Source organism: Callospermophilus lateralis, chromosome 7 (genome assembly GCF_048772815.1).
Source record: "Callospermophilus lateralis isolate mCalLat2 chromosome 7, mCalLat2.hap1, whole genome shotgun sequence".
NCBI lineage: Eukaryota > Metazoa > Chordata > Mammalia > Rodentia > Sciuridae > Callospermophilus > Callospermophilus lateralis.
This window is the reverse complement of record NC_135311.1, coordinates 69,994,412-70,013,829: the sequence shown is the minus strand read 5'-3', so window position 1 is coordinate 70,013,829 and position 19,418 is coordinate 69,994,412. Positions and strand designations below refer to the sequence as shown.

Below are 19,418 nucleotides of genomic sequence, written 5' to 3'. Positions count from 1 at the left end.
AACAGAAAAAAGCTGGACTCCTGAAACTCAAAAAAAAAAAAAAAAATAGACTCCTAAAGTTTTTTGATGTCCCTTTACCTGTGGCCTAACTTTAGCACATTAAGCACACATGTCTTCCATTTTCTTGGCTCCAGTCTTTTTGTTCACTGTTTTTAATCATTTTATTTCAGTGTATCATTTCTGGTAAGGGGGTTGAAAACCTTCCATTCCTTACTGCTCTAGTAGAGCTTAATCTGAATTTTTCAATATATAGTCATAAATGTTAAATTTGATATATAAAATTAATGAAATATCAATAAGTGTAGCCTGAGAAAGTCTGAAAACAAAGAGTCCATTTCCTCTCTGCAAAGAAAAACACTGGACTCACTGATTCCATTTATCTGATTTGATCTTATCAGCACTTCTGTGCTATGAACCTTGGCCTCATTTAAGCCATAGTTAACAGTCTCAGGAAGGTAAATAATGCCAAGGGTCATGTCCTTAAATTATTGTTGATTCAGGATTTGAACCTCATCCTGTCTCATTCCTAAACGTAACCTTGTTTTGCTGTCCAATGAAATTGGATTCCCAGGTAGGTATAGTAATAACAATAAATAATTTTAAAATATTTGAAATTTTCATTACATACCAGGTAATTCTGAACCTTTTATTTAGAAGATCATTAACAACACATGCCAACATATCTCCACATAGGAGTTTGTCTTGACAGAAGAAGGCAGGTAGGGCTAGTGCATTAGGCTTGCCCAGGGCAGAACTGGAGCAGGAGCTGAGACAGCACCCAGGCAGCTAGAAGTGGTGCTAGAAGTTCTGCAGGACTGTAAATATGTTTTGGTGGTTGCCATCCAACCACAATGGCTCAGCTCCCTTCTATCAATGTGGAGAAGGGCCCAGGACAGCAAATCACAGGAGCACTGCCTGAGAACCAGGGAAGAGAGGCCAGCAGCCTCAGGTGAGGAAGGAGGTCAGATGAGATGATGACCTGCGATCATCATCAAGTGATGCTGCTGTGCACCTGTCTTCAAACCACTGCCCAAGGATGTGGGAGAAGGACCAGGTGGCAGGGATGAGGACTGTGGGCTATGAACAGGGCTGTTGGAAAGCCATCAGACCAGTGGCAAGGCACACAATTGTCTGATGTTTCTCAGCAGGGAGAAGAGGATCATGGCCAGAGGGCTGCACCTTTCTAGTAACAGGAGCTTCTAAGGCACATGCAGCAAAGACAGAGTGGGAGATGCTAGGGTTGTAGGTGAGAAAACAGGGACCTTGGGACCAGACTAGAGGAGAAAGAGAAGGAGGTAAGTCTGGAGTCTCCAGAACCAGTAGCACAATGGCAATTCTGACAGCTCTTCAACCTTCCTTTGTGCAGAGGATGTTGCCATGTATTAGTGGATCAGCTGGGAGAGCATCCAAGTCCTCTCTGGTGTGTTGCCCTCAGTATGGACAGAATGTAGCTGGAAAGCAGATTAAGTGACAGGCAAAGTCCTTGGGATTCAGGACATGGAGTTTGTTGGTGTACAGAATAGTGTTACTGTTCTAGAGTTACCATTGTCTGCCTGTTGAAATCAGGAAAGTCTTAACACAGAAAATATTCATTCATGGGTAGTATATTAAAACAAGTTACTACAGGAAGGGTTTTTTTTTTTTAGTTTTATGTGCTTTGTGACTATTTATACTATTAAGATAAATTTTAAAAAGTAATGCTTTAATTAAAAATGTGCCTTTAATATTGTATGGATTTTTAATTCCTCTGCATAGATGACTGAGAAAATAGTGTTGGAAAAATATGTAAGTCTCTGTTGTTTGAGAGAATGCCCATTCATAATAACCACACTTCCTTATTAACCAAGCTTCATGAAGTTAAAAAAAAATCTCTTCTTTTTCAGATCACAAAGAACTTGAATCATCATCACAAAAGATGGACAATATATGTAAAACCATGAAACCACTTAGTCAGAAATCTGATGTGACAACAAATGATATACAGAGGCCTATGCCAAGCACCAAGATCAGATATTGCTGTTTGCCTGTAGATAGATTCCATCTTGCAAGCTCTCCTAATGAGAAAAACAGCAGAAATGTGGGAAATGTCAATTCAGACAAGTTTTGCCAGAATCTTACCTTTGAAGGACTTAACATAAAAGATACGTCTACTACTGTTGGCTCCCAAATTAATGGTTTTGATAAGCAGATTTCAGAAAAAACTCAGGAACAACAATGTGAACTAAAGAACTTAACTGGCATGAGTGCAGTGATTGTGCCAAGTGTACTCCAGGAAAAAGTGACAATGAGCATCAATGATAGTGGTGACCATTCCAATGGTGCCACACAGCCCAACACGCCAGTCAGTTCAGCAAGAGAGGCACCAGTGAGACTGTCTTCTCATTCTCACCGTCTTGCTCCTGCAAGAGCACCCAGAATACTGCAGCCCCATCTCGGGACAACATTTTACAAACCACCTATCCTGACCAGCAAAGTCAGGGGGACTGAGGAGAGACCAGCTTCACCTTCAGCAGCAGTGCCTCCTAGCACAGCTCTTACTCCCCTGAGTCACGTGGAGACATCTGTTCCAGAGGCAGACAGCACATCAGCTTATGCTTTGAAACCAGCTGCTGAGCCTAAAGAGAACTGTGAGGAGGTTGGCCTGCCTGACATGAATCCAATGTGTCAGGGACTCAGGCTAAAACAAATGGAAGAGGTACAAGACCTTGAATTTGAAATGCCACAGTTTGTGTAGGTTGTCAAAATTCAGTTTTTTTTTCTTGTTTCGTTTTTATGTATTGTGTTTATTTTATGAAAGAATGTTGTAACAGAACCACTTTTGTATAGGATTTTCAAAGTGTATATTTTGCCTTTTGGCCTTGTATTGTGTTTGCTAGTCATATAGAATGATAGTGTTTTAGTCATATAGAATGATAGTGCCTCACTGGTATTGTCTTTAAATTCTGTGTTTTTGAAGTTTTGCATAAAATAAGTATTATAATTTAAAACTTAAAATAATATTCTCTATAAAATGATTCATGTAAATGCATCTTTAATATATAATACTGTTCTCAACAAATAGGGGCAGTAGGGAAAAATGAGCTTTATTTTGGAGGAAACCTGGTGCTGACTCATAAAATGCTTCTGAATGCAAGTGCCTGAAAAATCTTGATTGGGTATGAATATATTTTTTCCCACATAATGTTCTAGTACATCTTTGACCACTTGTGTTGTTATAGCATGTGTGGAATCATTGGCAATTCACTTAACTTTTTAAATATTTACATGAGGCTTATTTGGGAAAGAAGGTTACCTATGCAGTTGTTACTCTATCAGCCTTTTTTAATGATGCCACTGGCAAGCAACCAAAGATGCTGGAACTATTGATGGCATGAATGTTATGAGGATCATCAATGAGCCTAGAGCAGCTGCTATTGCTTATGGTCTGGATAAGAGGGAGGGAGAGAACATCATTTTGGTGTTTGATCTGGGTGGTGGAACCTTCTATGTGTCTCTTCTCCCCATTGACATTTTGATGTCTTCGAAGTCATGGCCACCAATAGAGATACTCATCCAGGTGGAGAAGACTTTGACCAGCATGTTATGGAACATTTAGTTAGGCTGTACAAAAAGAAGACTGGCAAAGATGTTAGGAAAGAAAACAGAGCTGTGCAGAAACTCCAGCAAGAAGTAGAAAAGGCCAACTGGGCCCTGTCTGCTCAACTTTAAGCAAGAATTAAAATCAAGTCCTTCTATGAAGAAGACTTTTCTGAATCCCTGACTCAGGAAAAATTTAAAAAGAAAACATGGACCTGTTCTGGTCTACCATGAAGCCTGTTCAGAAAGTACTGGAGGATTCTGCCTTGAAGAAGTCTGATATTGATGAGATTGTTCTTGTTGGTGGCTCTACTCAAATTGCAAAGATTCAACAACTTGTTAAAGAGTTCATCAATGGCAAAGATCCATCCTGTGGCATAAACCCAGATGAGGCTGTTGCATATGGTGACACTGTCCAGGCTGATGTACTCTCTGATGATCAAGATACAGGTGACCTAGTACTGCTTGAAGTATGTCCCCTGACACTTGGTATTGAAACTGTGGGAGGTGTCATGAGCAAACTGATACCAAGGAACACTGTGGTACCCACCAAGAAGTCTCAGATCTTTTCTACAGCTTCTGATAATCAACCTACTGTTGCAATCAAGGTCTATGAAGGTAAAGGACCCCTGAAAAAAGACAACCACCTTCTGGGTACATTTGATCTCACTGGAATTCCTCCTGTGGGGTCCTCCAGATTGAAGTCACTTTTGAGATAGATGTGAATGTTTCTTTTTTGGGGGCGACAGCTGAAGACAAAGGTAAAGAGGACAAAAATAAGATTACAATTACCAATGACCAAAATTGCCCGACACATGAAGAAATTGAAAAGATGGTTAATGATGTTGAGAAGTTTGCTGAGGAAGACAAAAGATGCAAGGAGTGCCTTGATACTAGGAATGACTTGGAAAGCTACGCCTACTCTCTAAAGTATCAGATTGGAGATAAAGAAAAGTTGGGAGGCAAACTTTCCTCTGAAAATAAGGAGACCATGGAAAAAGCTGTAGAGGAAAAGATTGAATGGCTGGAAAGCCACCAAGAAGCTGACATTGAAGACTTCAAAACTAAAAAGGAACTAGAAGAAATTGTTCAGCCAATTATCAGCAAATTCTATGGAAGTGTAGGCCCTCCCCCAACTGGTGAAGAGGCTACAGCAGAAAGAGACGAGTTGAAGACACTGATCTGCTAGTGCTGTAATATTGTAAATACTGGACTCAGAACTTTCCTTAGGAGAAAACCAAGAGAACTTAAGTCTCAAATGTAATTGGAATCTTCACCTCAGAGTGGAGTTGAAAATGCTATAGCCCAAGTGGCTGTTTACTGCTTTCCATTAGCAGTTGCTCACATGTTTTGGGGAAGAGAGAGAGGCGGAATTGGCTATCTTAAAAAACTGGATATAAAAATGTGGGTCAGGATGTGTGTTCACCTCAGAAATGTTCTATTTAACGATTGGGTCATGCACATCTGGTGTAGGAACTTTTTTCTACCATAAGTGACACCAATAAATGTTTGTTATTTAAAAAAAAAATACTAAAAGTTTGGAACTGTCATAAAATAAAAATTTGTACAGATAAAGCTAAGGGATAAATCACTATCAGAAGCATTAAAACCATCTAAAGCCAAATAACTAAACTATATAATTTAAATTATAATATATTTATATATTATATATTATGTATTATTATATACTACATATCATAGATTTACATATATCTATTTGATATAAGTTGTTTATATATAATTATAATATAATCCATGTTTTATATATCATATTAATATTAATTATACTAATATAATAATTGTATTATTATCTTATTAATAATAGAAATTATATTATTATATAATTACATTACAATGATATGTAATATAATATAAATTAATATAAATCTAAATATATTATATGATATATAATAAATATGTTATATATAATAAAATAATATTTATACATTTAACTTATATATTTTTTTATTATATGTGTATATAATATATATGTATTTCATATTATATAAAATTTATATTAAATACATATGAATCATAAACATTTTGATATGTAATATATAATTTATATAATATATATACTTATATATTTATATATTAATATATATAATTTACATATAAATATATAAGTGCGTTATGTAAATATATTATATAAATTATATATAATATATTATGAATATATAATATATTTATATATTAATATACATAAAATTTATATATATTATATATTTTTATTATATGTATATATGATAAAATAAATGTATTATATATAATATAAATTAGAATGTTATATAAATATATTGTATTTAATTTATATTATATATGTATTATATAATATGCAATATATTTATATAATATTATAATTTAAATTATATAGATAAATTATGTCTTATTTGACTTTAGATGATTTTAATACTTTTGATAGTTTTTAACCCCTTAACTTTATCTGTATAAATTTTTATTTTATGACATTTTTAACCCTTTTTGTATTTTTTATAATGGTCTTAAAAAATGCATGCTTCAGATATTTTTAATTTCAATGCATTTTCTCCTGACATTATGAGGTTTTGGTTAAAACCATTCCTTTGGATGTATGCCTGCAATCCCAGTAGCTTGGGAGGCTGAGACAGGTGGGATCTCAAGTAGAAAGTCAGCCTTAACAATGGCAAAACTCTTAGCAATCCTGTCTTTAAATAAAGTTCATAAAAAGAGTGGGGATGCGGCTCAATGATTGAGTGTCCCTTAGTTCAATTTCCAGTTACCCCCCCCAATCCTTTTGTATGAAATGTTTTGACTTATAAATCACTTTACATACTTTTTCTACCTGGACTATCAACTAGTGAAAATGTATATGTCATTAGAATTGAGCAATAATTTATGTAAGTTCATTTTGAGAGTATAGTAAGTCACATTGTTTGCAATTTCAGAGATGTAGATGACTGAATGTGTTTCACTTATAAAATACCCAGTTTTTATAAACTAGTCCATTCCTGTTATTTTCTGGGTTTCATCATCTTGCCTAAAATATGATGTAAAAGGGACAAAAATAAAAGAGCATTCTTGGTATGTGTGAACTATATTGTGAGTCAATGTTTTTGTATGATCATATTATACTTGATAAAAATTATATGTACAGGTTTATACACACATTATTATATGTAAATTATTTCAAGTACAATAAGTTATTGTGGCTTCTCTGAAATTTTTGCCTCTTGGAGTATGGTACTTTAAGATTATTAACTATTGACTCAGTGGTCAACACATGGGCTCACCACTTAACTATAATATGAAATGTGTTTTAGGGCATGTAATCTTATAGTTCTCCATAACATTAAGGACTAAGGAGAAATGAACAAATGGACTTTTTAATGCTAAAGCCAGTTTTTAGCCTTCTTTATACAAAGTACAAGAATCATATTGGTTTGACAACTTAAAAATAAAATCAGAGTTAACATTTATTGAGCTTTGTGTATTTAGACTTTACCAAGTTGAAATTTCACAGCAACCTCTAATGGGTAAGTAAGCATTTTATAATTCCTGTGTTACAGATGAGGAAACTGAGGCTTAGCTAAGTGACATGCTTTTAGTTTTCAGAGATGCAGCAAGAACAATTGAATCTCAAATACAGGCTTGTGAAATTTTGATTAGTGCTTCTTTTTTTGGGTACCAGAGAGCCACATCCACAACCCTATTTTGTTTTTTATTTAGAGTAGGGTCTCACTGAATTTCTTAGCACCTTGCTTTTGCTTTTGCTGAGGCTGGCTTTGAACTTGCAATTCTCCTGCCTCAGCCTCCCAGTGGGATTACAGGCATGAGCCACTGTGCCTGGCTGGTTAGTACTCTTAATGAATGTGATTACTAAATAATAGCAGGAAACACTGAACAATAGAAAATGCATCTTTCGATGTTTTTATTGTAAAATACACTTACAATTTGCCATTTAGACCATTTTGAAGTGTACAGTTAAGTAACACTAAGTATATTCACATTGTCCAAGGTGGGGTGTATTGCTGCGTCATCAGTTGACAGAAAGCAGAAGGGAGGAAAGGGATGTGAATGATGTGTGAAGCCTCTTACATAAGGGCATTCATTCTATTAAAAAATATAGAGCTCCATGACCTAATCACACGTTTTGATTTATAAATCACATTACATACTTTTTCTACCTGTACTATCAACCAGTGAAAACGTATATGTCATTAGAATTGAGAAATAATTTATTTAAGTTGATTTTGAGAGCATAGTAAGTCTCATTTTCCCTTTTGCTGCTGTCACAATAGTGATTGTCACAACATATACATTTGGGAAGAACATATTCAGACCATAGCAACCATGTATAATACACTGTAAAGAGAAATCCTTCTGGGGAAAGAATGTTGTTTAAATCATGTGGAAAGTCCTTTCTAACTCTGAACCTAAGACTGTAGGATAAATAGATCTTGATTCTAGTGGGCTGTTTCCAAATATGTGTCCATACATGGCAGTGCCCTGTGCTGATGCAGCTTGCATCCTGAGGTTTCAGCTACCAGCCAGGGATCACTGCACTGTGGCCCTGGTTCCCATCTCCATCTTGCTACTAACATGAACTGATGTCACTATTGGATTGTAGGATTTAAGGACTGTTGTGTAGTTTAAAGCTTTAGGTTGTTGATATTTAATTAAAATAATTAAACATTTAATGACAATTTACTATACACCATCACCATGCTAGATAACAGAGACAAGACAATCTTTAAAAACACTTTCTGGGCTGGAATAAAGCTCAGTTAAGTGCTTGCCTAACATGTGTAAGGCTCTGCGTTCAATTTCCAGTACTAAAAACAAACAAAAAACCTTTCTGTATTTGTGGAACTTACAACTAAATACTATCAGGAATTGGCAGCTAACTCTCAGTGGATTCTATTTTCACATTTGAAAAAGTCAGATTTGTTTAAGTACCATGTTTTCAAGAAAAAAAAATAGCAGAATGTCCTGTAAATAAAGTCTGAGAATAGGACTAAACTTTTAAATTGAAGCAAAAATATGTAACTTGTACTATTTCAAAAACATTATTTCCCATTTGTAAAATTCTTATCTTCCCCTTGGAACTGCAGAGTGAACCCTGGGGAGCTTAACCGCTGAGTCACATTCAGAGATCTTATTTTTTGAGACAGGATCTCACTAATTTATTGAGACTAGCTTTGAGCTTATGATCCTCCTGCCTCACACTCCCAAGCCACTGGGATTAAAGGCATGGATGGACCTCCCATTACTAAAATTGTAATTATTATATTTGTGCACCCAGCTTTCTTTCAGGAGACTTTAATTGAAAATTCTCCTGAAGGCTGGGATGTGTTTAAGTGGTAAAGCACTTTCCTTGCATGCTGAGGCCCTGGGATTGAGCTCCAGTGCTAGAGAGAAGGAAGAAAAGAAGGAAGGAAGGAAGAAAGGAAGGATGGAAGGAAGGAAGGAAGGAAGGAAGGAAGGAAGGAAGGAAGGAAAAAGGAAGGAAGAAATGGGGGAAGGAGAGAAAGGAGAAAAAGGGAAAAGTGAGGGAGAGAGGGAGGAAAAAGGAATGGAAGGAAGGAAGGAACAAAGAAAGGAAGGCAGGCAAGGAAAAAGATCAGGAAAAGAAAATTATAATGAACACCAATTAAAAGGTCTTCTGCTAACCTACATATTAGTCATTCAATACAGGAACCAAAGCCCTTGTATGACTATTTGAATTAATTAAAATTCTACAAAATCAAATTTCACTATCTCAGTCCCACCACTTATTTCAAGAACTCAGTAACCACATGGGCTCATGGGCTGGTGGCTATTATACCTGACAGTGCAGTGCAGATACTGTACACTTCTGTCATGGCAGAAAGGTCTATTGGACAACACTGATAAAGAGGAAGCATCACATCAAGATACTGGTATTGTGGATGTGTTAAAGAATATTCAATAAAATTAAACACCATACATTTAAAAAAAAAAAAAAACACTTAGCAAATTGTGACCTACAAGAGGAAATCCTGAAACTAAAAAAAAAAAAAAAGGACCTTCTTAACAAACCAGTCAAATTGGCAGCATCTCATTCATGATGTTGGCAAAATAACATCATTTGGAAAATAGCCTCTTTGTTGTGTATATACAAAAAAGCATCATAATGAGTTTAAAAGTCCCAAATCTTGTATACAAATCTGGGTTGATTATCAATTGAATGTTACAAATAGAAAACCAACCAGGAAAACTAGTTCATCTAATGCATAATAGCACAGCACTAAAATAACAGACTGGAAATTCTTCCATGAAACAAAGCCATTGAGGGGTGTGTTAACATAGTGAAAGTTCTTTCTTGACTAACTGCTCAACAGGGGTCAAACTAGACTTTTGAAATTCATAAGGAATTTTCTAACTCTTTTTTGACTGTGGTCTGCCTTTAGTGAACATACATATGTGAATATACTTTTTTAAAATGATATTTCACTCAATTTTTTTCTAGTATATTTTTGTTGTAAGAGTTCATACACACTGATTTAAAAAACTACTTCTTGCTACTGCAATTCTAGATACTAGTAGAGCTAAATTCCAATTGACATATGAAAATAGGGTCCTATATGATATCTTTGATCTTAAATCTGGTATCAGTAATCATAAAGTCTAAAAACCACTGCACTGAAGTTTAGTAATTCCTATTTATTACATGCTAGGCATTATACAAAGTGCTTAATTCCATTTATTTTATTTACTTCTGAAATAACTGTGTGTTAGGAAGTAGGTAGTATTAATCCTATAGCCTAACAGGCTGATCTTAGTTTAATAATGTGCTCCAAATTGTGCTCCCAATGAGTCCTTCAGTCAGAATTTGAACCCAGCTAGCTTCCATTAATTTTACTATCCCAAGATCTAGAACTCCTAATGAGGAATATTAAGAAAAGATAAGTTAAAATTTTTAATTTTGACTGCTTATTACATACCAAGAATTTCTAAGCCTCTTCCTTAGTAGATCATTAAGACCACATGCCAACATATCTCCACATAGGAATCAGTCTTCACAGAGGAAGGCAGGTAGGGCTAGTGCAATGGACTTGTCCAGGGAAGAACTGGAGCAGGAGCTGAGCCAGCACCCAGGCACCTGGCTGCAGAGCCTGCACTCTTCATGGTGCTAGAAGTTCTGCAGGACTGTAAATATGTTCTGGTGTTTACCATCCAACCACAATGGCTCAGCTCCCTTCTATCAATGTGGAGAAGGGCCCAGGACAGCAAATCACATGAGCAGTGCCTGGGAACCAGGGAAGAGAGGCCAGCAGCCTCAGGTGAAGAAGGAGGTCAGATGAGATGATGACCTGCAAATGATCCTGGTGTGCACCTGTCTGCAAACCACTGGCCAAGGATGTGGGAGAAGGAGCAGATGGCAGGGATGAGGACCATGGGCTATGAACAGGGCCATTGGAAAGCCATCAGACCACTGGCAAGGCACACAGTTCCACTATCTAAGGATATATAGTACACAATAAGAAATGTTGATCTTAACCAGGTGATGGTGAAGTGTACTGAGAATTTATTAGGTGAGTTACTGTTCTAAGCACTTTTCATCTCAACAAACTCAAAGGAACTCCTAGTTGATCTACCTAAGAGTCGGCCCTTACTCATTCTATGATTGCAAGAAGAGTTTGTGGTGCTATTTAGTCCAGGGCCAGTGCAGATGGTGTGAACAGTTTGGTCACGTGGGAAAATCCTCAGGGAGTTTAAATTAAAGACACAGACACCATTTTACCTTTAAACCAGCTCTGGGATGGCTCCTTGAACCCTCAGCCTCAAGCCCCCCAGGGAGGCAGTGAGGTTTAACTGAAGAGAAGAGAGAGAGAGAGAGAGAGTGAGAGAGAGAGAGAGAGAGAGAGAGAGAGAGAGAGAGAGAGAGAGAGAGAACACTAGGGATAGGGCTTTTATTGGGGAACAAAAAATTCTGGGGAAAATTTCATCCATTGAAGGTCAAGCGGGGGGTGGGGCAATGTGGCAAGGTCAGGTGCGATGATTGGGTCTTTGAGGCAGTGGTGAGACATGCCTCCACACCACACGGAAAAGCTCTCAAACCCAAGAAGGGTGGAGAGAGCTCTGCCACACTAAAAGTGTCTGAGCACCTCACACCTAGCCAGGGAGTAAACTCAGTTCAAGGATGGACTCCCACAGTGCTGCACTTTGAAGGGAAGGGAAACAAAAATACATAATGACTCCTCTCTAGGGAGCGGAGTGGCTCAGCAGCTCAGCAGCTTGGGGGTCACCCAGTTCCAGGAATGGGGGAGGGTCCAGAAAACTCACCCAGTTCCAGAACTGCAGGGTTCTGGGAGATCACTCCATTGTAGGGTCTAGGATTCTTATCCAGTTCCAGGACTGCAGAATCTTGGGAGGCCTGCTGCCCCAGCAGCACAGGCATCCAAACTAAAGGTTACTCCAGTGAATTCCCTAGGATACCAAATAAAACACCCAGGACAGCTCCTCTGCCTCAAACTCTCCAAATGGGAGAGCAAGGAATGTCACGAGGGGCTGGTGAGAGTGAGCATGTCCAAGAGTGGACTTTTACCAGGGAGACCCTCATTCTTTAGAAAATTCCATCCAAATAAGGTCAAGAGGGGCAGGGTTACAAGGACAAGTAAGGTAATTTGACCCCTGGGTCATAGGAAGGCATGCCTAAGCATGAAGACACATTCTGCTACTTCCAGGATCAGGGCAGCCATGTAGGGCCACTTTGAATGTGGCCAGATCACTGCAAGTGACTGACAGAGCTGCAACCAATCAGGGAAGGAAAATGCAACAGCCCCCCACAGAGGCCTATCCAGTTCTAGGAGTGGAAGGTCTAGGAAGATCACACAGTTCCAGCATTGCAGGGTCCTCGGTCTTACCCAGGGTTGTAGGGTTTTCTGACCTGTAGGGTGAGGATGCAGCTCAGCCAATGCTGTTTTCTGAACCCATGGCACTACGTTCATCTCAGCCCTTGCAAGTCTGGCTGCTCTGCTAGGTCCCAAGAAGTGATGTGGAACTTCAGTCAGATGTAGGTTATGACTGCTGTAGGCACTCAGATGCCTCTTCCAGGAGGCAGCCTACAGTCCCAGTCCAGGCCCTGAGGGGCAGGATGCACCAGGGTCTGGGAGCACTGATGTGTGACTTCACTGCAGGCTGGCCCCATGGGGTAGGCTATGACAGGGGCTGAGCTCAGGAGTGGCAGGCCACCAAGTGTGGGTGGTTTAGCAGTGCTAAGTCTCAGGGAAGGTGGGGTGCCATGGCTGTTTGTCACCTGAGCAAGACACAATCCAGCAGTATTTCCAGTCCCCAGGTGTCATGGTCTAATAGCTGTGCTGGCCACAGGAGTGGGGTACACCGTCACCTCCTTCTCTTCTGGGAGCTCAGATGTGTGGACTCCAGGCAGTCCCCTCAGGAGAGCTGAGTGGCATGAGAATACAAGAGTTCTAGTAGTGAGTATGGAAAGTGTCCAAGGTTTGGGTGGGAGCTGCTGGGGTCCTCTTGCTTGATTAGTCCACACAGGGAGAAGGCTCCCTTGTTCTGAGCTGCTCCTGGCTGTTGATGGTGTGTCAGACACTAAGTCTGTCCTATATTCTGTGTGAACATCCCAGGATCCCATGCTCTATCTGGCTTCTGGTGATCCTTAGATGTGCTCTGGGGCTCTCTTCACTTACCCTCACCAAAATGCATTGCTTATTTTGGGAGTTGTCTTTGTGGGAGGAAGGATGGTAGGACTTCTAGTCAGACTTCTTGCTAGCATCTCTGCTCCCTAGAAATGTTTACTTTAAAATCAGAATAATCATACCCGTTATCACCATGTTTAATCAAATTTGTATTGGAGATCCTCATGAGTAAAATATAATGAGAATAAAAGAAAGTAGAAGAATGGAATACTAAAATATAGAAAGCTTAAACTTGCATTATTTTCAAATGATGACGATTTTTTTAATATATTTTTTGTTTTTTAAATTTTAGATGGACCCAATATCTTTATTTTATTTTTTTAATGTGGTGCTGAGGATCGAACCCAGTGCCTCCCGCATGCCAGGCGAGCGAACTACCACTTGAGCCACATCCCCAGTCCAAACTATTTATATTTTGGAAAAAAAAAAGGAATCTCCAGAAAGATTATTGGAAATACCTATAGAAATTGTCAAGCATTTTTTCTTATATTTATTGATTGATTGTATATCCTCTTCTGAGAAGTGTCTGTTCAGGTTCTTAGCCCATTTGTTGGTTGGGTTATTTATTTATTTATTTATCTATTTATTTATTTATTTAATTTTTTTGGTGTTTAGCTTTTTGAGTTCTTTATGTACCCTACAGATTAGTGCACTATCTGATATGTGAGGTGTAAAGATTTGCTCCCAGGGAGTAGGCTCTCTGTTCACCTCACAGATTGTTTTTTTTTTTTTGCTGAAAAGAAACTTTTTAGTTTGATTCCATCCCATTTATTGATTCTTGGTTTTAATTCTTATACAGTAAGAGTCTTATTAAGGAAGTTGGGGCCTAATCCCACATGATGAAGATTAAGGCCTATATTTTCTTCTGTTAGATGCAGAGTCTCTCACAACTCTCTTTACAATACTGAGTAAGTGGCAATTATTTTAATTGGGTAGGCTTTTCATAGGGTCAGAATAGATGTCATGAAAAAGAGAGAGCTGTACATCAGTAGGGGACAGGTCTCTGCTTCATGACTACTTAGTGTTGAGTGGGTTCTATAAGCAGTGTTCTGATACTTCCACATTAAAAAAAAATTTATGTCCAACATACATTCTTCCCAAGGAAAGCTCTATCACACAGATTACTATATTACCCTTCTATACAAGTAGATGTCTTATGATCATATTTTTTCTTATTACTCTGTAGTGGAAGGAAACATTCTCAACTAATCTAGCAAGAATCATTTATCAATAGAATAAAAACACAAGTTTATCAACACATTCTTAAGAATCCCAGAAACAGAACTGTCCATATGGACAACTTGGATTCATGATGGAGATGGCATCATAGAGAAGTAGGAAAAGAGAGTATTACTTAACAAATGGGACTGGAGAACTGACATTCCACAAATAAAATACACACTTGCATTCCTACATCATTCCATATGCATGGTCAACTCTAGATATATTAACCATGCTAATATTTTAAAAGGAAATTTAAAAATGATCAGTGGAAAATATTGTGGATAGCTTTTAAAACTTGGTCTTAAAAATACTTTCTAAGAACGCACGCACACATGAAAACACATGATCAGAAAGGATTGAGCAGAAAGGATTCTTCTCAAGATTGCAACATAAAAGATTAGCAATTTGAGCACATAAAATTAAAAACATCTGGGGCTGGGGAGCTCAGCGGTGGAGTGCTTGCCTACCATGTGCAAGGCGCTGGGTTTGATACTCAGCACCACATAAAAATAAATAATTAAAAAAATTATTGTGTCCAACTATAACTAAAAAATACTTTTTTAAAAAATTAAAGACATCTGTATGTCCAAAGACGTCTTAAACAGGAAGACCAGGGTGCTGCTGGGTGAAAAAGGGTGCCCAGTGAAGATGCTGCTGGACTTTGTCAGAAGAGCATAAGGAGCACCTGGCCTTCCTGACGAAGTGGTGGTGGAGTTTGGGTGGATCTGGCTGGAGTTCCTGAGGCGAGGGACCATCTCCAAGGTCTATGAGGGTGCCGCCAGGAAGCTCAACGTGAGCAGCAACACTGTCCAGCATGCTGTGGAAGGGTTGACCTACCTGCTCACCGAGAGCTCCAAGCTCATGATTTCTGAAGTGGATTTCCAAGACTCTGTTTTTGTTCTGGGATTCTCTGAAGAACTGAACAAATTATTGCTTCAGCTTTACCTGGACAACAGAAAGGAGATCAGGACTAATCTGGGTGAATTGGCACCCAGCCTTCCCAGTTACCACAGCCTTGAGTGGCGACTACATGTACAGCTTGCAAGCAGAAGTCTCAGGCAACAGATAAAGCCAGCAGTGACTATAAAACTACACCTAAATCAGAATGGAGACCACAACAACAAAGTTCTGCAGACAGCCTCAGCCACCCTACTTCATTTAGTTCAGCAACTGTAACAATCCTTGGACTAGATGAAAACCAAGCACTGTAGGAGAGTAGTTCACAACTTCAAGTAGTACCAAGTGATAAGGTCCTAATGCCTTTGACTCATTCGTGAATGGATGACATTCAGGAATTACTTTTCAGAATTAATTTTTATTAATCAGTGTTGATAAATGCATCTAGATTCCAGAAATTCCTTTTCCTATTCCAGGATATTGAGGTCATGATCAGAAGCTAAAGTCAAGTTCCTTTTCTGGTGCTAAATGTGGTCAGCTTCTTGACAGATTGAAAAGTAATTTTGTATTTTAAATGTGTAAATAGGATTTAATCAACCAGAAATGAATCTATACTGTTCATATCTTCTGTATATATGAGCAATACCCTGTTTTTTGGTACATTTTTGCCTGCTCAACTAGTATTTTCCTCGTTGTTGATCAATTTTGAGAATAAACTTTACAGCTAATTCCTTTCCTATTCAGAGTATTTCTAAATAGTACAATATTTCTGACTTTTAAAAGCATCTCATGATGTTACTAGCTACAGAATAATGTAAAGTGAGTATGAGTTTTTTAAATTATATGCCCATATTGTCATAGGAAGTTCATACATTTATCTTTGAATGTAAAGATAAGTAGTTTTTTACCATATTGCTGAAGTTTGACTTATGGTTCATTGACTTAAGTAGTACTCAATGTTGTGTGATTGTTAGTAATATTTTCGCATGGATTATTTTTTCCCATATACCCAAAGCAACTAAGAGACACACTGTCCTTTACATTTATAAATAATGGATATAAAAATAATGCAATCAATGCTTGATTATCTGGGGAAAAAAAGATGTCTTAAACTAAAAATGTTTAGAAATTTAAGAATATATTTTCAATATAACTGATAGAGTTTCAATATAACTAACACACTTGAAAATTAAAAATATGTAAAGATAACCTACAAATTGGCAAGAAAAATATAATTAATCTAGTTAAAAATGACCAAAATATATGACCAGAAATTTTACAAAGGAATACAAATGACAATCAAACACAGAAAAGGAATGTAACATTATCAATGACAATAAATATAGACCTCATAATGAAATAGCTTCTGAAGGTTTTATTGCCAACAGCTAAGAGACCATGAGAAAGTGCCTGGACACCTCCAAGGAGACTAGACCAAGGGCATCTCACATGTGATTGACACTTGTGGCAACTGATGCTGCTTCTAGGAAGAGAGCTGGGTGTGATCCCTGGGCTGACCTCTCATATGCCCTGTGACCAGCAGCCACATTCCCAGCACATATTACAGGGACAGTCCCACACTGTCCACAGGGAGGCCTGTGCCTAAAGCTCATAGCAATGAGGCTCAGAGCAGCAAAAACCTAGAGACGTCTCAAAAGTGCATAAGCAGGAGAGTGAGAAAGGCAACCAGGTATATCCACAGGCTGACTCCAGTCAAAACCAGTGAGCACAGTGGGTGAGTTTAAGGACCACCACTCTTTGATGGCTATTTTTATGTGTCCAGCTGGCAAGGTTATGGTCCCCAGTTGTTTGGTTAAGCATCAGTCTAGATGTGGAAAAATACTTCTTAGCTGTGATTGACATTGACTTTGAGTAACATAGGCCACCATTTATAGTGTGGGTAGGCCTCATCTAATCAGTTGACAGCCTTAGGAGCAAGAACTGAGGTTCCTGAAGCAGAAAGGATTCTTCTCAAGGCTGCAACAAAGAAGTCTCACCTGAGTTTCCAACCTGCTAACTTATGGAATTGACTTGAGATTGCAGCATTTACTTTTTCCTAAATTTCCAGCCTGCTGACAAGTGTCATGGATTTCAGATTGTCTGCTCCCATAATATGACAACACATCAAAACTAATCTCTCTCCCATTCTCTCTCTCCTTATCTCTTCCAAGACTACACAGAATGCATATACATTCAACAGAATATTTTTGTTAAATTAAAGGATCACTAAAATGTTATACATTTATATGCATTTGTACACACACACACAAACACATACACATACACATATAATGTTAGGAATACTAACAGTTGCAATAAAACTTCAAAGAAAGTGAGAGAATAAGGACTCCTAAAGGTGAAAGGAGGCAGGGGAAAGCATATACTTCCATGAAAGTTGTTCCACTTGAATTTTTAAGGTAGATATATGAGAAATAACTAAAAACTTAATAAAAGCAGGCCAGTATGGACAATGTAAGTGTGTTATCAATGTGAGTTATGGGAAATTGAATCTTTGGCATCTGAGATCTTTTGAAACATGATAAAATTAGCAATGGATGTTTCAATGATATGCATGGATTTCTGGTGGCAGTGGATGGAGGTGAAAGAGGAAAACAAAGGCCACATGCTGAGGAGAGGCACTTTCCCTGTGCTCATTTTTTAGTCCTCTGACCAGCAAACAGGACTGTGGAATCTTGGCTGGCCCTGGAGTCACCTGGGAAGTTCTTAGTGCCTGGATCTCACCCCCAGACGTCCACATTTATTGGCCTTAGAATGAGTTTAGGCAAGGACATATCTGAAGGCTCACCAAGGGGTTCTCGGTGCAGGTCTGGGACTCCCTGTGGGACAGGATGCTCTCAGGCTGCAGGTGTCTGAGCTCTGATTTAAAGTTAGTTTCAAGCAAGTGAAGAGCACAAACAGATCTCCTTTGTACAAAGAGTACAGGGCAGAGAGTAGAGGACAGATGAGCAAGACGACAGGCTGGCAGTCGCAAGGCAGTTGGACGCCCTTCTTTTTGGCTTTGGAAAAAGGTGAGGCATTTGGAAGCAAATGTGCTGACTATGGTATGTGGAGACCAAGAGGGGAAGCTGCTCAGTGGTGTCTGGTGGGACCCAGGATTTCAAGCCGGTGATTAGGTAGGTTGTGATAAGTAGTGATGGTGAGCAGACTGGAACCCCTGGCCCTTTAATGTGCCAGCTTTGCAGTGCCTGGGAACTCTTTGCTGCAGAAAAATATTTGTTAATCATTGGATGGCTTGAGAGAAGGTTAAAAGCAATGAGTGATTATGGGCATGGTGACATATTCCTGTAATCCCATCGGCTCAGGAGTTGAGGCAGAAGGATCCTGAGTTCAAAGCCAGCCTCAGCAAAAGTGATATGCTAAGCAACTCAGTGAGAGCCTGTGTCTAAATACGTTCAATATCCATGCATTTATATAGTTTCCCAAGGTTTTTCAGTGTAGATTTTAATTTCATTCTACTATGATCAAAAAAAAAAGATGCAAGGAATTATATAATTTTTTTGTATTTTATAAGTGTTTCTTTGTAGTATCAAATATGGTGTATTTTTGGAGAAATTTCCTTGAGCTACTGAGAAGAAAATGAATTCAGCTGTTGTTGGATGAAATACTCTATAGATGTCTGTTAAGTCCATTTGTTTTATAATTTTTTCAAATTCAAAGTGTCATTACTGAGCACATGTCTGGATGACCTATTTATTGGTGAGAAAGGTGTGTTGAAATCATTCTATATTTTTGTACTGGAGTCTATGTGAAGCTTCAATTTGAGTAGTGTCTCATTCATGTAATTGGCTGCATCCATATTTGGAGCATAAATATTTATTATTGTTACATCATCTTGTTGGATTGTTCTCTTTACCAGCACAAAGTGACCTTCCTTGCCTTTTCTGATTAACTATGGCTTGAATTCAGCTTTGCCAGATATGAGAGTAGCTACTACTCCTTGTTTTCATATTCCATGTGCATGATATATAAATTTCAACCCTTTCACTTTCAGCTTATGACTGTCTTTGCCAGTAAAGTGGATGTCTTGCAAAAAAA

General features: G+C 38.2%; 1 protein-coding gene and 1 pseudogene across 1 annotated transcript in view; both read left to right on the top strand.

Moving 5' to 3' along the window:
• The window catches only part of LOC143404409 (rho GTPase-activating protein 29-like), a 30,609-nt gene extending 27,875 nt beyond the window's left edge, over positions 1 to 2,734 (top strand). The window contains exon 8 of the mRNA XM_076862562.1: positions 1,884 to 2,734. Within this exon, the coding sequence (XP_076718677.1) occupies positions 1,884 to 2,734 (851 nt within the window). The remainder of the gene's footprint in view (positions 1 to 1,883) is intronic.
• Positions 2,735 to 3,010: 276 nt separating this feature from the next.
• Positions 3,011 to 4,765, top strand: LOC143404408 (endoplasmic reticulum chaperone BiP pseudogene; annotated as a pseudogene).
• Positions 4,766 to 19,418: the final 14,653 nt, after the last annotated feature.